The sequence below is a fragment of the Saccopteryx bilineata genome, chromosome X (assembly GCF_036850765.1).
Source record: "Saccopteryx bilineata isolate mSacBil1 chromosome X, mSacBil1_pri_phased_curated, whole genome shotgun sequence".
Lineage (NCBI taxonomy): Eukaryota > Metazoa > Chordata > Mammalia > Chiroptera > Emballonuridae > Saccopteryx > Saccopteryx bilineata.
This window is the reverse complement of record NC_089502.1, coordinates 99,774,889-99,797,988: the sequence shown is the minus strand read 5'-3', so window position 1 is coordinate 99,797,988 and position 23,100 is coordinate 99,774,889. Positions and strand designations below refer to the sequence as shown.

The 23,100-nt window shown below is 51.6% G+C and overlaps 2 protein-coding genes across 3 annotated transcripts in view; both read left to right on the top strand.

Annotated features, from left to right (window-relative positions):
* Positions 1–263: 263 nt before the first annotated feature.
* Positions 264–10,171, top strand: KCND1 (potassium voltage-gated channel subfamily D member 1). The gene is made up of 7 exons (XM_066250155.1): positions 264–278; positions 410–2,823; positions 4,891–5,053; positions 5,152–5,235; positions 5,323–5,421; positions 5,690–5,940; positions 8,763–10,171. The coding sequence occupies exons 2-7, from the start codon at positions 1,703–1,705 to the stop codon at positions 8,992–8,994; spliced, it is 1,950 nt and encodes a 649-aa protein (XP_066106252.1). The 5' UTR covers positions 264–278; positions 410–1,702; the 3' UTR covers positions 8,995–10,171.
* Positions 10,172–13,619: 3,448 nt separating this feature from the next.
* The window catches only part of OTUD5 (OTU deubiquitinase 5), a 32,168-nt gene continuing 22,687 nt past the window's right edge, over positions 13,620–23,100 (top strand). The window contains exon 1 of one of the 2 annotated variants that reach the window (XM_066248948.1): positions 13,620–14,970. In XM_066248948.1, coding sequence (XP_066105045.1) covers positions 14,377–14,970 — 594 coding nt within the window. In that variant the 5' untranslated portion in view covers positions 13,620–14,376. The remainder of the gene's footprint in view (positions 14,971–23,100) is intronic. The other variant, XM_066248949.1, reaches the window with a different exon arrangement.

The following is a 23,100-nucleotide window of genomic DNA, read 5'->3' as shown; positions in this document are numbered from 1 at the left end:
AGCTCCCTACCACCCCCATTTTCCAGATGACGCGACTGAGGCCCAACCAGCTTTGTAGGAGGCGGAGTCTCCCCAGGGTCCCTCTCAGGCAGTCCTAGGGGAGGGGGCTCTAAGCCACGAGGCCCCTCCCTGCCTCTCCATCTCCCGGCAAGCTCAAAGGGGCGGGGAGAGAGCCGGAGGAGGAGGAGAACTCGGGCAGCTCCGCAGAGGGGGGCAGGAGCTCCGGTGTTCGGTACCCCAGCCCCTCCGCTGTTGCCGCTGCTGCAGTGGGGACACAGGTGAGGTCGGCCCTATAGGGAGTGGGAGGGGGCCACTGACAGCGCTGTCCTCACCCTCCCCTGGTCCAGCCCCTACACCCTAGCCCATCCTGGGACAGTTCCCAAGCTTCTGCTGGACCTTGTCCTTCCAGAGCCTCCTTCCAGGAACCCAGCCCCCTCCCCAGTCTGTGCTGCCTTCTCTCCCAGGCCTGACTGTGGCTGCTTCTCTTACTTCTGCTGCCGCTGCTGCTACTGCTGCTGCCCAGCGCACGCCCCCAGCCCCCCGGGGTGTGGTTTCCCCACACCAGCCCCCAGTAGTGGGAAGCAGCGTGATCTGGCCTCCGTCTTCAGACTCCTGCAAGGTCCAGCAGCCCCCCTTCCTGGAGACACACCCATCTCCCTTTCAACATCCCACTCTGATCTCCAACTCATTTTTGGGAGAACCCCCACTTTCTCTTAGTGTTTTTGGATTCTCTGGGTTTGGGCCCAACTTCCAATTGAGCTGCAGCCCCACAGGATTCCCCAGGCCCCTTTCCTGTCCCTGGAACTCTTGAGAGGGTGGAGCAGGCTTTCTCAGCCCCCTAGATACTACTCTCCCCCAGACACCTCTCCCTCTTAGAAATCATCTAGCCCCTTATCTACCCCATTAGATACCCCACTCCCTCCTCCAGCCCACTGGGGCCCCATCTCTCCTTCCTTCCTCAAAACTCTTGTAGAAAGTAGACACCCCACAGGCTCTTCTTGGCCGCTCTAGGCACTCCCAAGACACCTCAGCCTCTTTACAACCTCTGGCTCTACAGACATCCCTTAGATGCACCAACCGCTTTCTTAGATTCAAGAAGTGACTCCAACCCCCTTACCTTTCCCAAGAAGTCTTCAGAGTGTGGACCACTCTCCTCACCTTTCTCATCCTCCCTAGAACACCTCTCCAGAACTCAGCCTCTTTCAAAGAACTCGGGTCCCATTTCTACCCCTCTGGATGCCCCAATCCCCTCTCCAACCCCGCTAAATAGTTCCAGTTCCTTCTTCATTCCCTCAGAACTCCTGAGTGTGGACAGCTCCCCAGTGTTTCTTGTCTCTACCAGACACTCCCAGACATCTCTCAAGCACATGCTGACCCTTCTAGAATCATCTTAGTCTCTCTAAAATCTCCCTCAGATCCTTCTCTGTCTCTCTAGACACCCCCTCTCTGCTCCTTTCCATGTCCCCTAGCCACCTCTCAGCCCCTCAAGACACCTCCCAAGTCCCTCCCAGACCCTCTAAATGCCCCCCAAGCCCCTGTCCCTGTCTCTAGTTCCTCCTCCAGGTTCCTCTTGGCCTCTCTAGACATCCCCAGTTTCCTTGTGCGAGTGGCCCAGGGCCCCTCGAAGCCCCCACCACCCTGGAGATAGCCACATTGTCCTAAAGGCCACGCCCCGAGACTCCAAGGGCTGGGGTGCGGCAGCATGGCGGCAGGTGTGGCCACGTGGCTGCCCTTTGCGCGGGCGGCCGCGGTGGGCTGGCTGCCCCTGGCCCAGCAGCCGCTGCCCCCGGCGCCAGGCGTGAAGGCGTCCGGAGGGGATGAGGTCCTGGTGGTGAACGTCAGCGGAAGGCGCTTTGAGACCTGGAAGAACACCCTGGACCGCTACCCAGACACCCTGCTGGGCAGTTCGGAGAAGGAATTCTTTTACGACGCCGACTCGGGCGAGTACTTCTTCGATCGCGACCCGGACATGTTCCGGCACGTGCTGAACTTCTACCGCACGGGCCGCCTGCACTGCCCGCGGCAGGAGTGCATCCAGGCCTTCGACGAGGAGCTGGCCTTCTACGGCCTGGTGCCTGAGCTCGTCGGCGACTGCTGCCTGGAGGAGTACCGGGACCGCAAGAAGGAGAACGCGGAGCGCCTGGCGGAGGACGAGGAGGCCGAGCAGGCCGGGGACGGGCCGACCCTGCCGGCCGGCAGCTCGCTGCGCCAGAGGCTGTGGCGGGCCTTTGAGAACCCGCACACCAGCACCGCGGCCCTCGTCTTCTACTACGTGACCGGCTTCTTCATCGCCGTGTCGGTCATAGCCAACGTAGTGGAGACCATCCCGTGCCGCGGCCCCGCGCGCCGGCCGTCCAGGGAGCTGCCCTGCGGCGACCGCTTCCCGCTGGCCTTTTTCTGCATGGACACGGCCTGCGTGCTCATCTTCACGGGCGAATACCTGCTGCGGCTGTTCGCCGCCCCCAGCCGCTGCCGCTTTCTGCGCAGCGTCATGAGCCTCATCGACGTGGTGGCCATCCTGCCGTACTACATCGGCCTTTTCGTACCCAAGAACGAGGACGTCTCGGGCGCCTTTGTCACCCTTCGGGTGTTCCGGGTGTTCCGCATCTTCAAGTTCTCCCGGCACTCACAGGGCTTGCGAATTCTGGGCTACACGCTCAAGAGCTGTGCCTCTGAGCTGGGCTTTCTCCTCTTTTCCCTTACCATGGCCATCATCATCTTTGCCACTGTCATGTTTTATGCTGAGAAAGGCACAAACAAAACCAACTTTACCAGCATCCCTGCGGCCTTCTGGTATACCATCGTCACCATGACCACACTTGGGTGAGTGCACACCCTGTGTTGGTAGCTGCCCGATCAGACAATTACCCTCACCTTTTATGTAAAAAAAAAAAGTTAGGTAAATGATCTCTATTTGAGTTTGCTCATCTGTAAAAACTGAGGTAGCTGGACTAATCTTCAAATTCTGCCCAGCTCTGACAATGCTTTGATTTTCCAGGTCAAGAGACTTTGAGTTTAAGGATTGTCTTAGCTGCACTTTCTGTTGACCTTGTGCTCTCTGGGCCTGTTTTCCGCTTGTAAAATGAGAAATGATCCCTTTCTAGGGGCTTCAGTGACATCGTGGTTGTGAAAGTTCTCTGAGAGTTTCTGGTGCAGGATAGATAGTCACTGGCTTTCTATCACCCCCTTTACTGTCTTGAGGCCCCATGGCTTGTGGGGCACTACCTCTGTGGCTCACCAGAACAAGATATTTTTTTTTATATTCTTCTGAAGCTGGAAACGGGGAGAGACAGTCAGACAGACTCCGGCATGCGCCCGACCAGGATGTCGGCAAGCCCACCAGGGGCGACGCTCTGCCCACCAGGGGGCGATGCTCTGCCCCTCCGGGGCGTTGCTCTGCCGCGACCAGAGCCACTCTAGCTCCTGGGGCAGAGGCCAAGGAGCCATCCCCAGCGCCCGGGCCATCTTTGCTCCAATGGAGCCTTGGCTGCGGGAGGGGAAGAGAGAGACAGAGAGGAAGGAGGGGGGTGGAGAAGCAAATGGGCGCTTCTCCTATGTGCCCTGGCCAGGAATCGAACCCGGGTCCCCCGCACGCCAGGCCGACGCTCTACCACTGAGCCAACCGGCCAGGGCCAGAACAAGATATTTTTAGCATCATTTTTTTTACTGCCAATCCTTGAAAGAAAATGGTTGGGATAAAAATATCAACTGGAACACCAAACTCATGTTGTTCTTAGAGACACTGTCTAGGGCAGAGACCATGAGCTTTTCTAGTTTCCATCACCGGGAATTACGTATACAGTTGCTCCTCAGTATCTGTTGAATGCGGCAGTTGGGCTTGCTCAGGGCTTTCACACAGGTACAGAAAAATTGATTTGAGGTTTCTAAGGAGTAGAAATTAATTCTGATTGGAAGTTCAGGATGAGGTTGACAAATACTGGGCCTTGAGAATGGATTGGAACCGAGTGTGTTGATGGTTTTTACCCTATTCTGTCTTTACAACAACCCTGAGAAGGTGGGCAACTGCCCGTGTCTCCTAGTTGAGGACACAGTCTGAGATGACACATCACAGAGCCAGAAATGGCCAAGTTGGAGAGACTTTTAAATGAGTCAAAATAAAAAATAAATAAATGAATCAAAATAAAGAAATAAGGAACAGCATGGGGGGGGCACGGCTTAAGTTAAAAGCCTAGAGGCTTAAGACTGCAGAGGCTGCACTTTTGTGGAGGGGATCTGATTGGTCCTGTGGTTAAGACAAAAGTATGCTGTGTAATCTTGAGCAAGTCAGGGAACCTCGCTGACTTTGCTTATCATCCTGTCTGTGAAACAAGGTGGTAAGATTGACTCTGCTCCATCTCCATGGGAGGGGTGATGGCATGTAGAAAAGGAAAGGAGAGTTTTAAAGCCTCCCCTATTTTTTCATATGAGGACAGTTTCAAGCTTTCCCCTAGGGGAATAGGAAGGGGTCCTAGCTCAAGAAGGTAAGACAGATGCAAGCAAAACTAACAGCGCTGCTGCCACGACTCGGAGCCCTCCAGCTGGCTTGTGGTGGTAGAGCTCTCTCCCCAGGAGGCTCTGTTTATTCCCTGTGACTTCCTTCTTTTCTCCTATGCTTGGTTGGTATTCATAGATTTCCAGCTGAGTCAGATGTCTGGTGCATAGCTCAGATGGGAGCATTTAGATGGTAGGGGCAGAGGGCCCATTTCTCATTGTACCCCTACTACTGGCCAGAAAAGTCATCCTTCACATTTTACAGAGCAAGAAACAGGCTCAGAGAGTTCAAGGGCCTGGCCAGCATTACAGAGTCAGTTGGGTTGAATGGGATGCAGTGGAGGACTGAGGGGTGGGTGGGCACTTTTCTTAACCTTGGCTTAATTCCTTCGGCCCCAGATATGGAGACATGGTGCCCAGCACCATTGCTGGCAAGATTTTCGGATCCATCTGCTCCCTCAGTGGTGTCTTGGTCATTGCTCTGCCTGTGCCAGTCATTGTTTCCAACTTCAGCCGCATCTACCACCAGAACCAGCGTGCTGACAAGCGCCGAGCACAGCAGGTGGCTGCACCTTCCATCTGAGTATCTCCTATTCCCTCCCACCCCAAACCAGTCAGTCACCTCTTGTGTTTACACGCCTCTCTCTTTCCTCTCTGTAGAAGGTGCGTTCAGCAAGGATCCGGTTGGCAAAGAGTGGTACCACCAACGCCTTCCTGCAGTACAAGCAGAATGGGGGCCTTGAGGTGGGTAGGTCCCAGATCGGTTTGGGCGTGAGCAGTGATGGGAGCAGTGAAGGTGCTGACCTCGTTTCTCTGCTCCATCCGCTCCAGGACAGCAGCAGTAGGGAGGAACAGGCGCTGTGTATCAGGAACCGTTCTGCTTTTGAGCAACAACATCACCACTTGCTACATTGTCTAGAGAAGACAACGGTGAGGCCTAACAAGAAGTAGTGTGGCAGAATAAAGGGGATCTCTCTGCCACCAAGCCACTCCCTCTCTATATCGGAGGCTCACTACTAATTGTGGAAGTCATGCAGGGCTTCCTGGAAGAGGCCTGGTAAAGCTAAGCCTTGAAGGGTGGGTAAGGGAAGGGAAGAGAGAGTGACTTTCAGAAAAGAAGCAACAACCTAAGCAAAGGCCTGGTGGTGGGGGCAGTTCCTGTGTGGTGCCTGTGACCATGTCTCTCTTCTTCCCACAGTGCCATGAGTTCACAGATGAGCTAACCTTCAACGAGACCCTGGGTGCCGTCTCGCTGGGTGGCCGCACCAGCCGCAGCACCTCTGTGTCCTCCCAGCCAGTGGGGCCTGGCAGTTTGCTATCCTCTTGCTGCCCCCGCAGGGCCAAGCGCCGTGCCATCCTCCTTGCCAACTCTACTGCCTCAGTCAGTCATGGCAGCATGCAGGAGCTGGACACTCTGGCAGGGCTGCGGAGAAGCCCTGCGCCTCAGAGGTAAGTAACCCTCACCAGCTGGCCACTCCTAGGAGGCTCAGAGCTTGCATAGAGGGTCTGAGATTTCATGACTCCAAGCCTAGCAAGTCAAGTGTGAACCCAAACTCCTCCATGCTGGGAGCTTGGGCTTATCTTGTCTGGAACTCCTTGTTCTTTATTCATTCTTTCAACAAACATTTATTGAGCACCTACTATATGCCAGGCACAGTTTTAGGTACTTTGGAGTTTAGAAGTTTAGGAATTGAGTTCACTTTATTTTATTTTATTTTTTTGTATTTTTCTGAAGCTGGAAACAGGGAGAGACAGACAGACTCCCGCATGCGCCCAACCGGGATCCACCCGGCACGCCCACCAGGGGGCGACGCTCTGGCGATGCTCTGCCCCTCCGGGCGTCACTCTGCTGCGACCAGAGCCACTCCAGCGCCCGGGGCAGAGGCCAAGGAGCCATCCCCAGCGCCCGGGCCATCTTTGCTCCAATGGAGCCTCGCTGCGGGAGGGGAAGCGAGAGACAGAGAGGAAGGAGGGGGGAAGGGGGGGAGAAGCAGATGGGCGCTTCTCCTGTGTGCCCTGGCCGGGAATTGAACCTGGGACCCCTTGCACGCCAGGCCGACGCTCTACCACTGAGCCAACCGGCCAGGGCCAGAATTGAGTTCACTTTAGGCAATGATCAGAACAGGCAGAAATCTCTGACCTTCTGGAACTTATATTCTGGTGGGATGTGACCATTAATAAACAAACAGATACACAGATGATGTCTTGTGTTAAGTGTCAAGGAGAAAAATAAGTCAGGGATGGGGGGTAGAGAGTATAGAACAGGGTGTGATGTAATTTTAACCATGTGGTCAGGGAAGTCTTTGCTGAGGTGACAGCTGAGCCAAGATCGGAAGGAGGTGAGGGAGTAAGCCACATAGATCTCTAGTGGAAGAGCTTTCCAGGCAGAGCAAATAAGCCTGTGCAAAGACCCTGAGGCAGGAATGGGCCTGTGTGTCTCTAACAAAAGACACAGCCAAGAAGCTACGTGATTAGAGTGGAGTGAGTGAAAGGGAGAGTGGTAGGAGGTAAAATCAGAAAGGAACAGGGACCAGACTGTATAACTCTTACGGTAGACTACTGTAAGGACTTAGGCATTGTAAGGGGTAATCATAATAGATAACATTGTGCGTGTGTGTGTGCACGCGCGCGCTTATTATATTCCAGGCACTATTCTGAGCATTTTGTATCATTTATTACCTCATTTAATCTCCGCAAGAACCCTATGAGGTAGGAAATTACAGCAGGTCCTTGAATGATGTAATTTTGTTCAGTGGTTTTTGTGGGGTTTTTTTAGTTTTTGTCCTTTTTTAAAATTATTTTTTATTTATTTATTCATTTTTAGAGAAGAGAGAGAGAGACAGAGAGGGATAGAGAGGAGAGAGAGAGAGAGAGAGAGAGAGAGAGAGAAGGGGGGAGGAGCTGGAAGCATCAACTCCCATACATGCCTTGACCAGGCAAGCCCAGGGTTTCGAACCGGCAACCTCAGCATTTCCAGGTCGACGCTTTATCCACTGCGCCACCACAGGTCAGGCGCGTTTTTGTCCTTTTTAAATTACAGTTTACATTCAGTATTATTTTGTATTAGTTTCAGGTGTATAGCATAATGGCTAAACAATCATATACTTTACAAACTGTTCTCCCCAATATTTTGAATGCCCACCTGACACCATGCATAGTTATTACAATATTAATTGACTACATTCCCTGTGCTGTACTTTACACACCCATGACTATTTGGTAACTACCAATCTGTACTTCTCAATACCTTTACCTTTTCCACCCAGTCCCCCAACCTCTTCCCCTCTGGCAACCATCAGCCTGTTCTCTGTATCTATGAGTCTGTTTCTGTTTTGTTCATTTATATTGATTTTTAGATTCTACACATAAGTGAAATAATATGGCATTTGTCTTTATCTGACTTATTTCACTTAGCATAATATTCTCTAGGTTCATCCATGCTGTAGAAAATGGTAAGCTGTCATTCTTTTTTATGGCCAAGTAATATTCCCAACATCATTTTGTTATAACATTGATGAGATGACTAGAACTCTAACCCTTGTTTTTTTGTTTTTGTTTTTGTATTTTTCTGAAGTTGGAAATGGGGAGGCAGTCAGACAGACTCCCGCATGCGCCCGACCGGGATCCAACCAGCACACCCACCAGGGGTCGATGCTCTGCCCATCTGGGACGTTGCTCTGTTGCAACCAGAGCCATTCTAGTACCTGAGGCAGAGGCCATGGAGCCATCCTCAGTGCCCGGGCCATCTTTGCTCCAATGGAGCCTCGGCTGTGGGAGGGGAAGAGAGAGACAGAGAGGAAGGAGAGGGGGAGGGGTGGAGAAGCAGATGGGTGCTTCTCCTGTGTGCCCTGGCTGGGAATCAAACCCAGGACTCTTGCACACCAGGCCGACGCTCTACCACTGAGTCAACTGGCCAGGGCCATAACCCTTGTTTTTATCAATTAGCCTATGGTAAAATTCGTTTTGCTGCACATCATTTCACTTAGTCCCAGACCCTGTTGATGATGTTAAGTGAGGACTTATAATTATTCTCATGCTTCAGATGAGAGAAAAGAGGGGTTTATAATGGTAAAAGCAGGACAAGGATTTGAACCCAGGACTGCTGACTCTAAAGCCCCACTCTGGATTATGTACCATAATAATTGGGGGTGAGGGGTCCCATTTAGTATAGTGCCAGAGATCCAGTAGCCACTCAGTCAATGTCATGATTGCTGTTGCAAGTAATTAGGTGACTTTTTAAGAACCTTCCATCTTCCCACCCTTATCCACAGCCGCTCAAGCCTCAACGCCAAGCCCCATGACAGCCTTGACCTGAATTGCGACAGCCGGGACTTCGTGGCTGCCATCATCAGTATCCCTACTCCTCCTGCCAACACCCCAGATGAGAGCCAGCCTTCTTCCCCTGGTGGTGGTGGTGGCGGTGGGGCTAGCAGCCCCCTCAGGAACTCCAGCCTGGGTACCCCTTGCCTCCTCCCTGAGACTGTCGAGATCTCTTCCCTGTGAGGGGTGGTCCTGCCCATCCAGAGAGGGCCCTCTTGATTCTTGGGGACTCCTTTTTAAAGCCATATTGTGGGGAAGCAGACAGGAGCAAGCCTGGGGACCCCTTCTGCCCCCCACTGAGAACTATGCAATGGAGTTTCATGGATTGGCCCACCTTGTGGGGGATGTAGCCAGGGAACGGGACACTTCCCCCACTCCAGTTTTCTTGGTGGTAGCTGACTTGCCCTCAGGCCCGCAGCCTCCTTGCCCAAGCACACTGGGACCGGACCTCTCACCTTGTTTGGCCTGCTGCATGCTCCTCCTCCCCTCGGGCCCTCAGGCTTCCATCTGAGCTCTGAGCTCTGGAGAGAGAAGAGGTGAGATTTCCTCTTCTCTCTTCTGGGCTTTGGAGGTTTGGGAGTTCAGAGAAGGGAACCATTACCTCTGAAATGGCCTCTAAGAGAGGTCCCCACCCTCCACAAGGCCCAACAACACCCAAATTCCAAAGCTTGGAATGCAACCACAGGCTTTAAGGGCTGTGGCCTCAGCAGTGACCTTCTACCCGCAGGCCTTAGCTCAGGGGTCAGGCTGCCTCTCCCAACACACACTGATAGCACAAACACTACCCTACTTCCCTAGCTGCTGGAAACAGGGACTGGTAACCCCATCCTCCACGGGCCCCCAGCAAACTCTAGCAATAGCAGCTTTTGCCTTGACATTATGCAAAGCCTCTGCCCAGTTTGCTGCAGTATTTACATCTGCCCTAATCAGAGGGGCCACTTCTCATACTCCTCTTTCTCTCTCCTCTGGTTTGCTTCCTTCCTGGGTTGGGCTGGAGTCTGGACTGGCTGAGATAAGCACCTAGCAACCAGCAAGGGCTGGGCTGGGTTTGGAGATCAAGAGCTGATTCCGTGTTTTTGGGCAGGATTCCAATTCCAGAAGCATCAGGGGCCTGGGTTGTTCTTGAACTCTGGGATTTGTAGGAGGCAGGAAGAATTCCTTTATCTCCTCCTCACCCCAACAACACCTTTTCACATATCCCTCTCTTCTCTCTCTTGGGTCACCTTCCGGAACTCTGTGTTTTCTCTCAGGCTGATATCTGGCATTATCTCAGGTTCCCTGTCCCCAGCACTGTCCCTGTGGAGCTGGTGGATGACAAAGATGTAGTTTCCATCAGTCAATAAAACCGGAGAGGAGAGATGAGGATGAGTACCTCCTGTCTCTGTGGGTTTGGGGGTCGGGTTGAGCTGGGGAGTTGAAAATACTCTGATTTCATTTCCTTTCAACAAGTAGAAGGGCTGGTGTGGTTAAAGGTATGGGAGGTAGGGTGGTGACATGTTCTGGAAGACGGGGATCTAGGAAAAATGAAAAAGGGGTTTTGAACTGTTGGCTCTCTAGCCAGCATGGCAGGCTAGGAGGTCCTGAGACATGCCTTCTTGGACATCATCTGCTCCAGCTTGCTCACAGACACGGAAACTGAGACCCAGAGCAGCTCATGCTTGGTTAAGGGGAGATTTAAACCCAGGTTTCCTGATGGCAAATAGCTCTGAGTTGAACCGTGATGAAAAGTATCTCTCAGTGTGGCAAATCTCCCTTCCTTGTGGATGTCCCCTACATTTTCCCTTCCGGGCCGCTGGGTAGACTAGGCTAGTGTGTGACTGACTTCTGTGGAGCACCGAAAAGAGGACTTTGGATTCAGGTTGACCTGGGTTCCAATCCCTGGGGAGAGAGAATTACTTACCTTCTCTTGCCTCAGGCTGCTAATCTGTGAAACTGAGATAATCATTATTTTATTCTGCAAATATTTAGTAACTGGATATCATGTGCTAGCCCTAGGGGTACAAAGATGGGCAACATAGATGTCACCTTGGTTCTACAGAGGTGAGCATGAAAGACAATTAAGCAATTACAATATAGTGCAGAAGAACTAAAATTGATGGGTTACAGAAGCATGTAAATAGCAGGACAATCTAACCTGGCTGACATGAAAAATGAGGTGGAGTTAGCCAGGAAATGACAAAAGAGTAAAAATGGGGTGGGGGTGAACACACAGTATGGTGTGCAGAGATGTATTACAGAGTTGAGTACCTGAAATCGGTATAAGTATGTTAAACAGTGTCACCCTAATAAATTCAAATTAAAAAAAATAATAAAAATATCCAGGCAGAGGGAACAGCATGTGCAAAGACCTAGAGGTTCAATAGCGAGCTTCCCATCTTTGGGGAACTGGAATTAGTTGAGTAGAGCTGGGAAAGGGATTGTGAGGCTACCATGAGGGTAAGGATGTAGAAGCAAGCCAGATCACAAAAGGCCTTTGAAGCTAGGATACAGAGTTCAGACTTCATCCAAAGGATAATGGGGACCTCTGAAGGCTTAGAAACAGGAAAATCATCACGAGGTTTGTGTTTCAGAATGATTATTCTGGTTGTACAGAGTGGATTCTAGAGAAACAGTGAGAAGGTTTTTACAGTGGTCTAATTGGTAGGTTATGGTGGCTTAGATCAGGTAGTGGCAATAAGAGTTGGAGAGTCAAAAGATTTGAGAGTTAGAATTGGCAGGGCTTGGGATTGACAGGCATCTGGGAGCTGAGGAAGAGGCAAAGCTGACACCTAGGTTTCTGGTCTGGGCAAAGGGTGCCATCCGCTTTCAAAGGGAACATCCGCCTGACCTGTGGTGGCGCAGTGGATAAAGCGTCGACCTGGAACACTGAGGTCGCTGGTTCGAAACCCTGCACTTGTCTGGTCAAGGCACATATGGGAGTTGATGCTTCCTGCTCCTCCCCCCTTCTCTCTCTCTGTCTCTCTCTCTCTCTCCTATCTAAAATGAATAAATTTAAAAAAACTTTTAAAAAAAGGGAACATCCACACAGTGCCAGGCACACAATAAGTGCTTGGTGATGATTAGCTACAATTATCATAAGTACAGTTTTAGGTGTGTGGTGATTGACAAATATCTATAGGGAGTGGGATATATGAGTTTAGTGAGATGGTCATGGAAAGATTCACTGGATACTTTGGTTGGAGAGCATTGTCCTGAAATGTAGAGGTTGCTGCTTCAATCCCCAGTCAGGGCACATACAGAAACATCAATGTTTCTGTCTCTCTCTGTCTTTTCCCCTCTCTCTCAAATAAATAAATAAAGAAAAGATTCAATGTGATAATATGCATAGGTACTGAGCACAGTAGGCCCAGTAAATATGAGTCCTTTCCCATTAAGTCTCACGAACAAAAAACACAATAGTACATCTATTAATGACACCTTTCAGGGAAGACTTCAACTAGGGTTGACATCTGAAAGAAGGTTAGGTGGCACTCAGAAGAGCTTTTTGATGGTCTCTCAGTCAATCTGTTGTATAGCTTGGCTTCTAAGACATAGCAAGCCCTCCACCTCTCACAACAGCTTCTTAGGAGCCCCATAACTACTCATTCCCATTTTACATGTTTGAGACACAATGACTTGTTCAAGGTCCTATAGTTAGTCATGGTGCGTCCATGCCTGAAACTGAGGTCTTTCTGACTCCAAAGCCTAGGATCCTTTCCGGTGCACCATCATGCCGACTAATTTATTGAGCACTTACTATGTGCCAGACCCTTTACAAGCATAAATCTCTGATCCTTAAATTGGAATTATTGGCCTGACCTCTGGTGGCACAGTGCATAAAATGTCAACCTGGAACGCTGAGGTTGCTGGTTCAAAACTCTGGGCTTTCCTGGTAGAGGCACATATGGGAGTTGATGCTTTCTGCTACTCCCCACCTTCTCTCTCTAAAAATGAATAAATAAAATCTAAATAAGGCCCTGGCCGGTTGGCTCAGTGGTAGAGCATCGGGCTGGCATGCAGGAGTCCTTGGTTCAATTCCCGGCCAGGGCACACAGGAGAAGCGCCCATCTGCTTCTCCACCCCTCCCCCTCTCCTTCCGCTCTGTCTCGCTCTTCCCCTCCCACAGCCGAGGCTCCATTGGAGCAAAGATGGCCCAGGCGCTGAGGATGGCTCCATGGCCTCTGCCTCAGGCGCTAGAATGGCTCTGGCTGCAACAGAGAAACGCCCCAGATGGGCAGAGCATCGCCCCCTGGTGGGCACGCCGGGTAGATCCCGGTTGGGCGCATGCGGGAGTCTGTCTGACTGCCTCCCCATTTCCAACTGCAGAAAAATACCCCCAAAAAATCTAAATAAATAAGTTGGAATTACTATTGCCGTTTTACAGAGAAGTAGAAATTGAGGATGGGGTGGACGTTAAGTGACTGGCCAGAGATCACTCAGACAGGAGGAACAAAGCTAGTAGCAGAGTTTTACCAACCCTACTGTGAGATGCTTGCTGCTGACAGAGATGAATACCTGAAGTTTTGCTTGATCCAGATAAACTCAGTTTCAAGGGGAAACAACAACTGCACTGCGCCTGCGCACTAGCCACAGGGGCGGGGAGGTCAACACGCCGATGCCAAAGAGGGCGTGTCTGCTTCCCAAACACCACTGTCCCCACGGTGCATGTCTGCCCCAAGGTTGGCCTGTCCAACGCGTGTGACTGCGTCTCTTAACCAATCACCTATTACCGCAGCACTCACTCTGTTGCCAGGGTGAAGCGGCACCCGCCTTTCCACTGGTGTGGATTTGCAAGTGGGTGGGACCGGAACTGACGCTTTGGGGGCTTGCTACGCTCTGGGAATGTTGATATTTTCCCGTCAGTCCGACTGACAGCGGCCAAGTTGGAATCCGGGAAGGAAGGTGCTTTTAAAACTGTCGTGCGCGAGGCAGGCCAAGCTGTCCAGTCGCAGCACCTCTGCCTGCCAGTCAAAGCCTCAGGAAGAGAAGTCAAGAGCAGGACAGCGCGGACGAGAAGAAAGGCCAAGAAGCAGGGTGCTGACTTTGACTGAAATCTGAGACGGAGGGCACGGAGGGCGATCGCTTGCCTCTGATTGGTCCTTGGGCGTCAGCAAGGACCCACGCAGACGCTTCAATTGGTTGGTGCTCGCAATTGTTGTGGCGGCAGCGAAGGTTTTGTCTACGTACTTCCCAGCAAGAGGCGGGGCCGTGCTCTTGTGCGCTTGCGCGGCGCCCCGGGGCCCCACCCGGTAGTTCAAGAATCTGTCAGAGGGCGGGGCGAAGAGGTGCTTGTTTTGGTTCAGTTTCCTTTGACCCGGAAGGCCGGAACGAGCGTAACAATCAGCTTGTAGAACTCGGAGAGTAGGCGACGACACTTGCTGCCTTGCCTTCACCTTGGACCTCACATCCGGCTTTTCCAGTCGCGTGACCTGCGCACCGCCTACAGTCCTCGAGACGGTGCCCAAATTTCTTTATCCGGGTCCCGCTGATCCCGTCGTGCTTCGCGCACCACAGTAGCCCCTCATCCGGGTTCTCTCCCGGCGTGCTGCGCGCCGGGTTTGCTGGGGGGTACTCGGCGGTGCCGCCATGACTATTCTCCCCAAAAAGAAGCCGCCGCCTCCCGACGCCGACCCCACCAACGAGCCGCCGCCGCCCGGACCACTGCCCCCGGCGCCGCGCCGCGGCGGGGGTGTGGGCGTGGGCGGCGGCAGCACGGGCGTGGGCAGTGGCGACCGTGACCGTGAGTCGGGCGTCGTAGGGGCCCGTCAGCGGGCCTCACCGCCGCCTCAGGGCCCGCTGCCGGGGCCACCGGGTGCACTTCACCGCTGGGCCCTGGCCGTGCCACCTGGCGCTGTGCCGGGTCCACGGCCTCAGCAGGGTTCTCCTCCTCCTTGTGGGGGCCCAGGCGGTCCTGGAGGCGGTCCGGGCGACTCGCTGGGTGCAGCGGCAACAGGTGTGGGCGCGGCTGGCGTGGTGGTGGGCGTGGGCGGCCCGGTGGGCGTCGGCAGCTGTTGCTCCGGGCCTGGACACAGCAAGCGGCGGCGTCAAGCCCCCGGGGTTGGTTCGGTTGGCGGGGCCAGTCCTGAGCGTGAGGAAGTCGGTGCAGGTTACAACAGTGAGGATGAGTATGAGGCGGCTGCAGCACGCATTGAGGCCATGGACCCTGCCACTGTCGAACAGGTATGAGGTGGGGATGACAGGTGAGCGGGTGTGGTGCATGGAATCCCCAGACTGGGTAGGGACCCAAAGGGTTTAAACGTCTTCTCCCGGAGCCTGACACTGTTCTCTGGTGTTAGGGTTGTGAGACACTCACTTCCCCTGCCTCTTCTCCTCAAGGACTGGAGGTTTGAGTCCCCAGATAAGGTAGAGGACTTAAAGATGGGGTGTGTGGTCTCTTCTGGGCCCTGGGACCTCATCTTGTAGGGTCAATAGGTAGGAACTCCCAGGAAACTGAGACTGGATAAAATGCTTCCTGAGAGGGGTGCCTCATGACTCTCCAAGGAACCTTGGTCTGTGCTCATTGGCTTGAGATTTCCTTTGACATAAGAGTCTAAGACTCTCCAGTGGACACAAGTCAGGTGGAGACCTCAGAGATGTCTGAGTGTCCCCAAGATACCAAAACCCTTTCAGGAGCCTGAGAGGCTCTGTATAGGAAACCTTTTCCCTTCCTTTTCAGGGGCACACAGCCACAAAGCACAGGACTCTAAGCAGTGGGATCTGAAATTTCCTCAGGGGTCCTACACCTGCCCTCAAGGGCCTGAGACTCTCTTCTAAAATCAATGGCCTGACACACTCATATACATTCCTTTTAGAGAGAGAGATCTTCTGAGGTTTCCTCTAGGGATATGATTTCTCTCCAGGAGATAAGATTCCTTTCTCCTTGGGGACAAGAGCCAAAACTAATACCCAGGGACCAGAAACTCTACTAGGGTGCATGAGATTCATTCTCTAAGTGACAAGGGTCTATACTTCCTGTCAGTCTGAGACGACCTTAGGGACAGGAGTCTGAATCTCTCCAGGAACTTAAGCTTCTTTTAAGTGATAGAGCTTTGGCCCCTCTCCCCCACCCCCACCAGGCCTTAGCCTTTCTTCAAGAAAATGACTCATTGTTTTGGATACTGGAGTCTAAGATCCCCTTGCTTAAGGACTCAGACCTTCAGAGTTTGGGTCTGAACCCTATCAGGAGACTGCTATCTCCCCACAGAGGTGCCAGGCACGGTGAAGTCTTTAGGAGACTTTTCTGCTCAGGGCCTCGTGTCTGAGTGTTCCCTTGGGGACCTGAGACCCTTCCCCCCCCTCCCAGATGTACCCACACAGAGAGATGAGCTCCTTCTACTCAATTATAAAGGACTAAAACACATCTTGGGGACATAATAGCCCCCTCTCCAAGGATCTAAGCATCCTCCTTCCCCCAAGTGCCTGAGCTTCTTGTCAGGAATGTAAGATTTTTTTGCCTTGGGAACTTGAGCCTAAGATCTAGGCAACATGCTGTCCCAGAGATGGAGCCTGAGGCCTCCCCATGGATCTAAGCCTGCCCTCGGGGGCCTGAGACCCGCTGTGCCAAGGACATTTGAGCTTTCCCTCAAGGACAAGAGGCTCTTACATAGCCCAGTGATTGCTGGGTCTGTAGGTGAGGTCTGAGCTTCCCCCTTAAGGAACTTAAAGCACCACTCAGGAATAGGACTCCCTACCACCAGACTTGATTCCTGAGATCCTTCCCTTTGGTAGATGTATACAGAGTTCCTAGGCAGTAGGGTCGCCATCTTAGGACCTGAAACCTGGACCTGCTGTGAGAATATTGATTATCACCTCACTTCAGAAAACATACATATCCTGAGTCATAGGGGCCTTTTAGAGACATAAGATTTTCTGCCTTGGGGGCTTGAGCCTAAGATCACCCTCCACCTGTGAACTAAGTCTTGAAAAACTGCCCACTCCCCTTGAGGACATAGGTAAGGTGGGATCTGAGGAAAAGAATCTGAGCCTCTTCCCAGAGGCTTCTCCTCAGAGACAAGAGATCCTTCACCTCATCTAGGGGCCTGAGCCCTACCCTACCCCCATGGATATGAAGTCTTTCCCCAGTCAGGCAATCGTTTATCACCAGGGAGAAGGACACGAAGTCTTTCCCAGTGTGGCCTAAGTCCTCTCACATTGGACGGAAAGACCTGGGTGCTCTCCACAGTCATATGAAACCCTTACTCTCAGGCCAGGAAGGTCCCCTTACTTGCTATGAGAAAGTTGTCAGTTACTGGGGATAGGCCTCCCCTCAAGAACTAGGAAATATGCTGAGACTCACCCTGACCCAGCTCTGCTTGCTTCTCATTTCCAGGATCAGGGAAATATTCTGAGCTTCCTGAATTGCTTTCAACAAGCCTTTTTCCTCCCAGAGACAGGAAAGGAGTTTGGGATATCCGCACTCCAGGGAAATTCTCCACCCATATCCCTGTTTCCCTTGGCTCAAATAAATATGTATTTCACAGGGGCCCAGGCCTTGTTTTGAGCTCCTCTCCTTGTTGCCTTTCCACCCATTACTACTACAGGCAGGATAAATCATCTGGACACAGTCAGGACCAGGCGTTGTTTCTTCTGTCCCTAGTTGGGGTAAAGTCTGCCTTTCCTCCTCCACAGAAGTAGGAAGCAATACATCCCTGGTCCCAGGGACAGAGATGAAGAAAGTCATGTGCTGCCATGGTGATGAGAATGATACCTACTTACACCCCCTTTGTATCTCCTAGGCTGGAATTTCCTCCCTTAAACTTGTCCCCATAAGAACATGAAGTAAAGGTCTGTGGTTGCATAATATTTTCCGTTCCCAACTACAGAGAAGAGGCTTCCTATCCTCCTACTTCTTGGGACAAGAGGAGGAAGATGTTTCTCCCTGCAATACCTGGTCCAGTTTGGGACTTTTCAGGCATGATAAGAGGGGAGATTCTTCCTGCTGCCCCAGTCTTGGTTCTGAACTGGGGCATTTGTAGCCTGAAGGCCAATTAGATCCCTTGGGAAAGAGGGGAGTTGTTGAGAGGGAGCCCACATGATGAATCTGGTCCTTGTTCTGACTGTTCAGACTTCCTGTTTGTCCTGATGCTATGTCTGTATCTCTACTACCTTTAGAAACTCTTGGCAACTCTGGATCAGGGGTTTCCTTTCTCAGACATCACTGTGTTACTAAGATTTTTTTTTACATGAAAAGAGTGGCTTGAAAGCATCCTTAGCTTGAGGACCCTACAGAGCATTTTGAGGATGGGGCATGCATGCTGAGGTGGTGGGAGAAGCTGGCCCTGGCCCTATAGCTAGGGTGCCCTCTCAGAATCTGCTGGGACTTTGCTGGATGAACTAGAATAGTTCTGCCTCTGTTTGCTGGGCCTCTTTCCTCATTGGACAGATAAGGAGCTGATGGAGTGTCATTTAGCTGTGGGATTTTTTTTTTTTTCATTTTTCTGAAGCTGGAAACAGGGAGAGACAGTCAGACAGACTCCCGCATGCGCCCGACCGGGATCCACCCGGCACGCCCACCAGGGGCGACGCTCTGCCCACCAGGGGGCGATGCTCTGCCCATCCTGGGGGTCGCCATGTTGCGACCAGAGCCACTCTAGCACCTGGGGCAGAGGCCACAGAGCCATCCCCAGCGCCCGGGCCATCTTTGCTCCAATGGAGCCTTGGCTGCGGGAGGGGAAGAGAGACAGAGAGGGAAAGCGCGGCGGAGGGGTGGAGAAGCAAATGGGCGCTTCTCCTATGTGCCCTGGCCGGGAATCGAACCCGGGTCCTCCGCACGCTAGGCCGACGCTCTACCGCTGAGCCAACCGGCCAGGGCCAATAGCTGTGGGATTTTAGAGACCTTACACCAAAGCCCTCTGGACTTGGAGGTGACAGAATGATGGGTGTCTTTTGAGAAAGAACTGGGTTTCTCCTCCTCTTTTCCATGCCCCCTCCCTGTTTCTTTCCAGCTATCCAAGGTTAATGGGCAGGAAAAGCAACCTGTTTGGTGTAAGGCTCAGAGTTGGGTGGCAGTGATTCTTTGGCCACTTAGCTTGGGGTTTGCCTCTCAGGGGACCTATTGGATGGTGTGGAAGTAGGGGTTTGTAGAAAGAGTTTGGGCTTTGGAACTGGGCAGGCTTTAGTTTAAATCCCATGGTCTCCTCCTTAGCTACTTCATAGCTTTAGACAAACTCCTAGCCGCCTTTTAAATTTTGGGGGGAAAAGTCCACCCATGTCCTGATGATTGAGTATGTGATTACAGGTTCTGACTCACCTTAGACCTCGGCTAATTATTCTCTTGCAGTTTCCTCAGGATCATCTGGGTTTTTCTTAGGAGCCTTCTAACAACCACTCTTGGTTAGCAAAGGCTTTTCATTTGGCATCTCGGAACTACTCATCCTTCTAGTGGGGAGGCAGAGTGATATGGCAGGAAGTTGTCCCTGCCTGGGCTGTCTGGGTTTGAGCCCTGTATCTTTGGGCAGTTCCTTTTTCTGGGTCTCAGTTTATCCATAAAACGTGGTGAGGAGGGTTGTTGGAATCAGTGTTCTGAAGCTAGTTGTAATCTCTCCTTTAATTTCCTGCCCTCTGCTCCCAGTACTACCCAATGTAAAAGTTTTGAGTCAGGCCCCTTGGCTTTTTGGGGATTGCTGCGAAGTTTCAAGCAGTGTTCCACTTCCTTTTCCCTGACCAGTGCTATAGGTTCTTAACTTGTTGTTTGATTTTTACAGCTTTATTGAGACATAATTCACACACCATGCAATTCACCAATTTAAAGTGTACAATTCAGTGGCTTTTAGTGTACTCACAGAGTTGTGCATCTATCACCACAGTCAATCAAGTTTAGAATAGTTTCATCACCTCGAAAAGAAATCATCATCATACTCCTCTCCATTCCCACCCCCACCCCCATCCCTGGCAACCATAATCTTTTTGTCTTGATTGATTTGTCTCTTCTGGATAGTTCATAGACATGGAATCATATGATATGCAGTCCTTTGTGACTTGCTTTTTTCACTCAGCATAATGTTTTTTTTTGGGGGGGGGGTTAGAATTTTTTTAAAGATTTTATTTATTTATTATAGAGAGGGAAGAGAGAGAGAGAGAGAGACAAGGAGGGGAGGAGCAGGAAGCATCAACTCCCATATGTGCCTTGACCAGGCAAGCCCAGGGTTTTGAACTGGCAACCTCAGCGTTTCCAGGTCGACACTTTATCCACTGCGCCACCACAGGTCAGGCTCAGCATAATGTTTTTAGGGCTCATCCATGTTGTAGCATGGATCAGTACTTTTTTTTTTTTCAGAGACAGAGAGAGAGTCAGAGAGAGGGATAGACAGGGACAGACAGACAGGAACGGAGAGATGAGAAGCATCAATCATTAGTTTTTCATTGCACATTGCAACACCTTAATTGTTCATTGATTGCTTTCTCATATGTGCCTTGATCATAGGCCTTCAGCTGGAGACCTCGGGGTCTCGAACCTGGGTCTTCCGCATCCCAGTCCGATGCTCTATCCACTGCGCCACCGCCCAGTCAGGCTCATTTTTTTCTTTTGTATAATGATAGAATCTTCATTTTTATAATCTCCCCCCCACCCACACACACACACAGTGTCTTGGCATTAGGTTTAGGTGCCTTGTTCTTTTCCCATCCCTCTGCCCTGGAGAGCTGGTGTTGGTCCTCCCATCAAAGTACTAACCAGGCCTGACCCTGCTTAGCTTCCAAGAGCAGACGAGATCGGATGCGTTCAGGATGGTATGGCCGTAGACTGGTGTTGGTCCTTAGAGGGCAGTGCATCTGTCTGCATTTCTCATTGGCTAGGTTGCTGAGCCAGTGTTCCTGGGTATTTTGGGGGAGAGAGGGGTAGTCTTAGCAGGAGGCTTGCTGGGACAGAGCTGGGAAGCCCAGAATACTAAACGCTTCTTTCTGTGAGCTCTGGGAAGACATCTGTTCATGAGCTTTCATTGCTGCTACCATCCTTGCCCCCACCTTCAGTGGCGGATCATTTATTTATTTATTTATTTATTTATATTTTTCTGAAGCTGGAAACAGGGAGGCAGTCAGACAGACTCCCGCATGCGCCCGACCGGGATCCACCCCTCATGCCCACCAGGGGGTAATGCTCTGCCCCTCTGATGCATCACTCTGTTGCAACCAGAGCCATTCTAGCGCCTGAGGCAGAGGCCATAGAGCCATCCTCAGTGCCCGGGCCATTCTTGCTCCAGTGGAGCCTTGGCTGCGGGAGGGGAAGAGAGAGACAGAGAGGAAGGAGAGGGGGAGGGGTGGAGAAGCAGATGGGTGCTTCTCCTGTGTGCCCTGGCCAGGAGAATATAGAATATAGAATCGAACCCGGGACTCCTGCACACCAGGCCGACACTCTACTACTGAGCTAACCGGCCAGGGCGGCAGATCATTTATTGATGGGCAGAGTCCACAGCTTCACAGGCTGTGGGGGAGTCCAGGCCCCTGCTGCCTTTATTCTAACCATCTCCCTGGAGTGGGGTGCTAGTGAGGTAGATCCTTGTGGTTGATAGTCATATGACATTGCCTCATGCTCATACCAAAAGTGGTACCAGGGGGTTGTATTATTTTCCTGTGGTTTTTGTGACAGATTACCACAAACTAGTTGGTTTAAAACAATGGACAAGCCCTGGCCGGTTGGCTCAGTGGTAGAGCGTCGGCCTAGCGTGCAGGAGTCCCGGGTTCGATTTCCAGCCAGGACACACAGGAGAAGCGCCCATCTGCTTCTCCACCCCTCCCCCTCTCCTTCCTCTCTGTCTCTCTCTTCCCCTCCCGCAGCCAAGGTTCCACTGGAGCAAAGATGGCCCAGGCGCTGGGGATGGCTCCATGGCCTCTGCCCCAGGCGCTAGAATGGCTCTGTTCGCAACAGAGCAATGCCCGGATGGGCAGAGCATTGCCCCCTGGTGGGCATGCCGGGTGGATCCCGGTCGGGCGCATGCGGGAGTCTGTCTGACTGCCTCCCTGTTTCCAACTTAAGGGAAAAAAACAAACAAACAAAAAAAAAATGGACAAATATTGTCTCAGTTCTGGAGGCCAGTAGTCCCAAAATCAGTTTCACTGGTCCAAAATCAAGGTGTTGCACTCCTTTCAGAGGCTTTAGAGGAGAACCCAGTCCTTTTCTGCAGGCTGCCTACATTCCTTGGTGTGTGAGCGCATCACTCTGACCTCCACCTGTGTATGTGTGGTCTCCTCTTCTGTCTGTATCAGATCTTCCTCTACTATTCTAAGGCCATTTGTGGTTGCATTTAGGTACCATCCAGATACTAATCTCTGCATCTCAAATTCCTTAATTTAATCACACCTGCAAAGACCATTTTTTCTTATAAAGTTACATATACAGGTTCCAGGGATTAGGGCCTGATACTTTTTGGTGGTCATTATTATTCAGCCTACTATAGAAATGTTCTTATTTCCTTTCCCGGGACGGGAAGGGAACTCATTAATTGCTCTCCTGCTGGGCAGAGTGCTGTAATATTTGAGTCCAGTATCCCTATTATTGGGTGGTTTGTTATCCTATTTTACAGATTAGAAAACTGTGGCTCAGAGCAGGTCATCACATGGCTAATAATTGGAGCTGAATTGGAACTCAAGTTGGGTCCCACAGTCGGTTTGAGCGTTTCCTTGGGCCTTCGGAACAGTAGGTTGCAGAGTCTTGTACTTGGGATCCCCTGGTGTCAGAGGACTTTGCCCAGCCCTTTTATGGAGGCTCAGACATTGTAGATGGATTTGGCCACAGGCTTAGTAGTGGGCTTGCAATATTGACGGTCTGGATTTGACTTCCTCAGACCAGGGTATTGATGTAGCTTAAACTTCTCTATGGTTGGATCAGCCTCACTCCCACCATCCTGTCCTTCCTTTGCCATTTTCCTAAACAACTTCCAAGTTGGCACCTTTCTTGGAGGCTCCAGTCCAGCTTGGGGAAGGAAAAGACTGTGCCACAAGCTCCTGGGACTGTATAAACTCTTTTTTTGTTTTTTTACAGAGACAGAGAGTCAGAGAGAGGGATAGATAGGAACAGACTGGAACGGAGAGAGATGAGAAGCATCAATCATCAGTTTTTCGTTGCAACACCTTAGTTGTTCATTGATTGCTCTCTCATATGTGCCTTGACCGTGGGGCTATAGCAGACCAAGTAACCCCTTTCTCGAGCCAGCGACCTTGGGTCCAAGCTGGTGAGCTTTTGCTCAAACCAGATGAGCCCGCGCTCAAGCTGGTGACCTCGGGGTCTCCAACCTGGGTCTTCTGCATCCCAGTCCGACGCTCTATGCACTGTGCCACCTCCTGGTCAGGCATAACATCTTTTTTTTTTTTTTACAG

Bases quoted from the DNA above. Each gene is read 5' to 3' on its own strand.
- KCND1 (XM_066250155.1), top strand. From the start codon at position 1,703: ATGGCGGCAGGTGTGGCCACGTGGCTGCCCTTTGCGCGGGCGGCCGCG. The intron at 5,422-5,689 runs GTGAGGCCTAAC...TTCTTCCCACAG, and splicing joins ATTGTCTAGAGAAGACAACG to TGCCATGAGTTCACAGATGA. The intron at 5,941-8,762 runs GTAAGTAACCCT...CCTTATCCACAG, and splicing joins AGAAGCCCTGCGCCTCAGAG to CCGCTCAAGCCTCAACGCCA.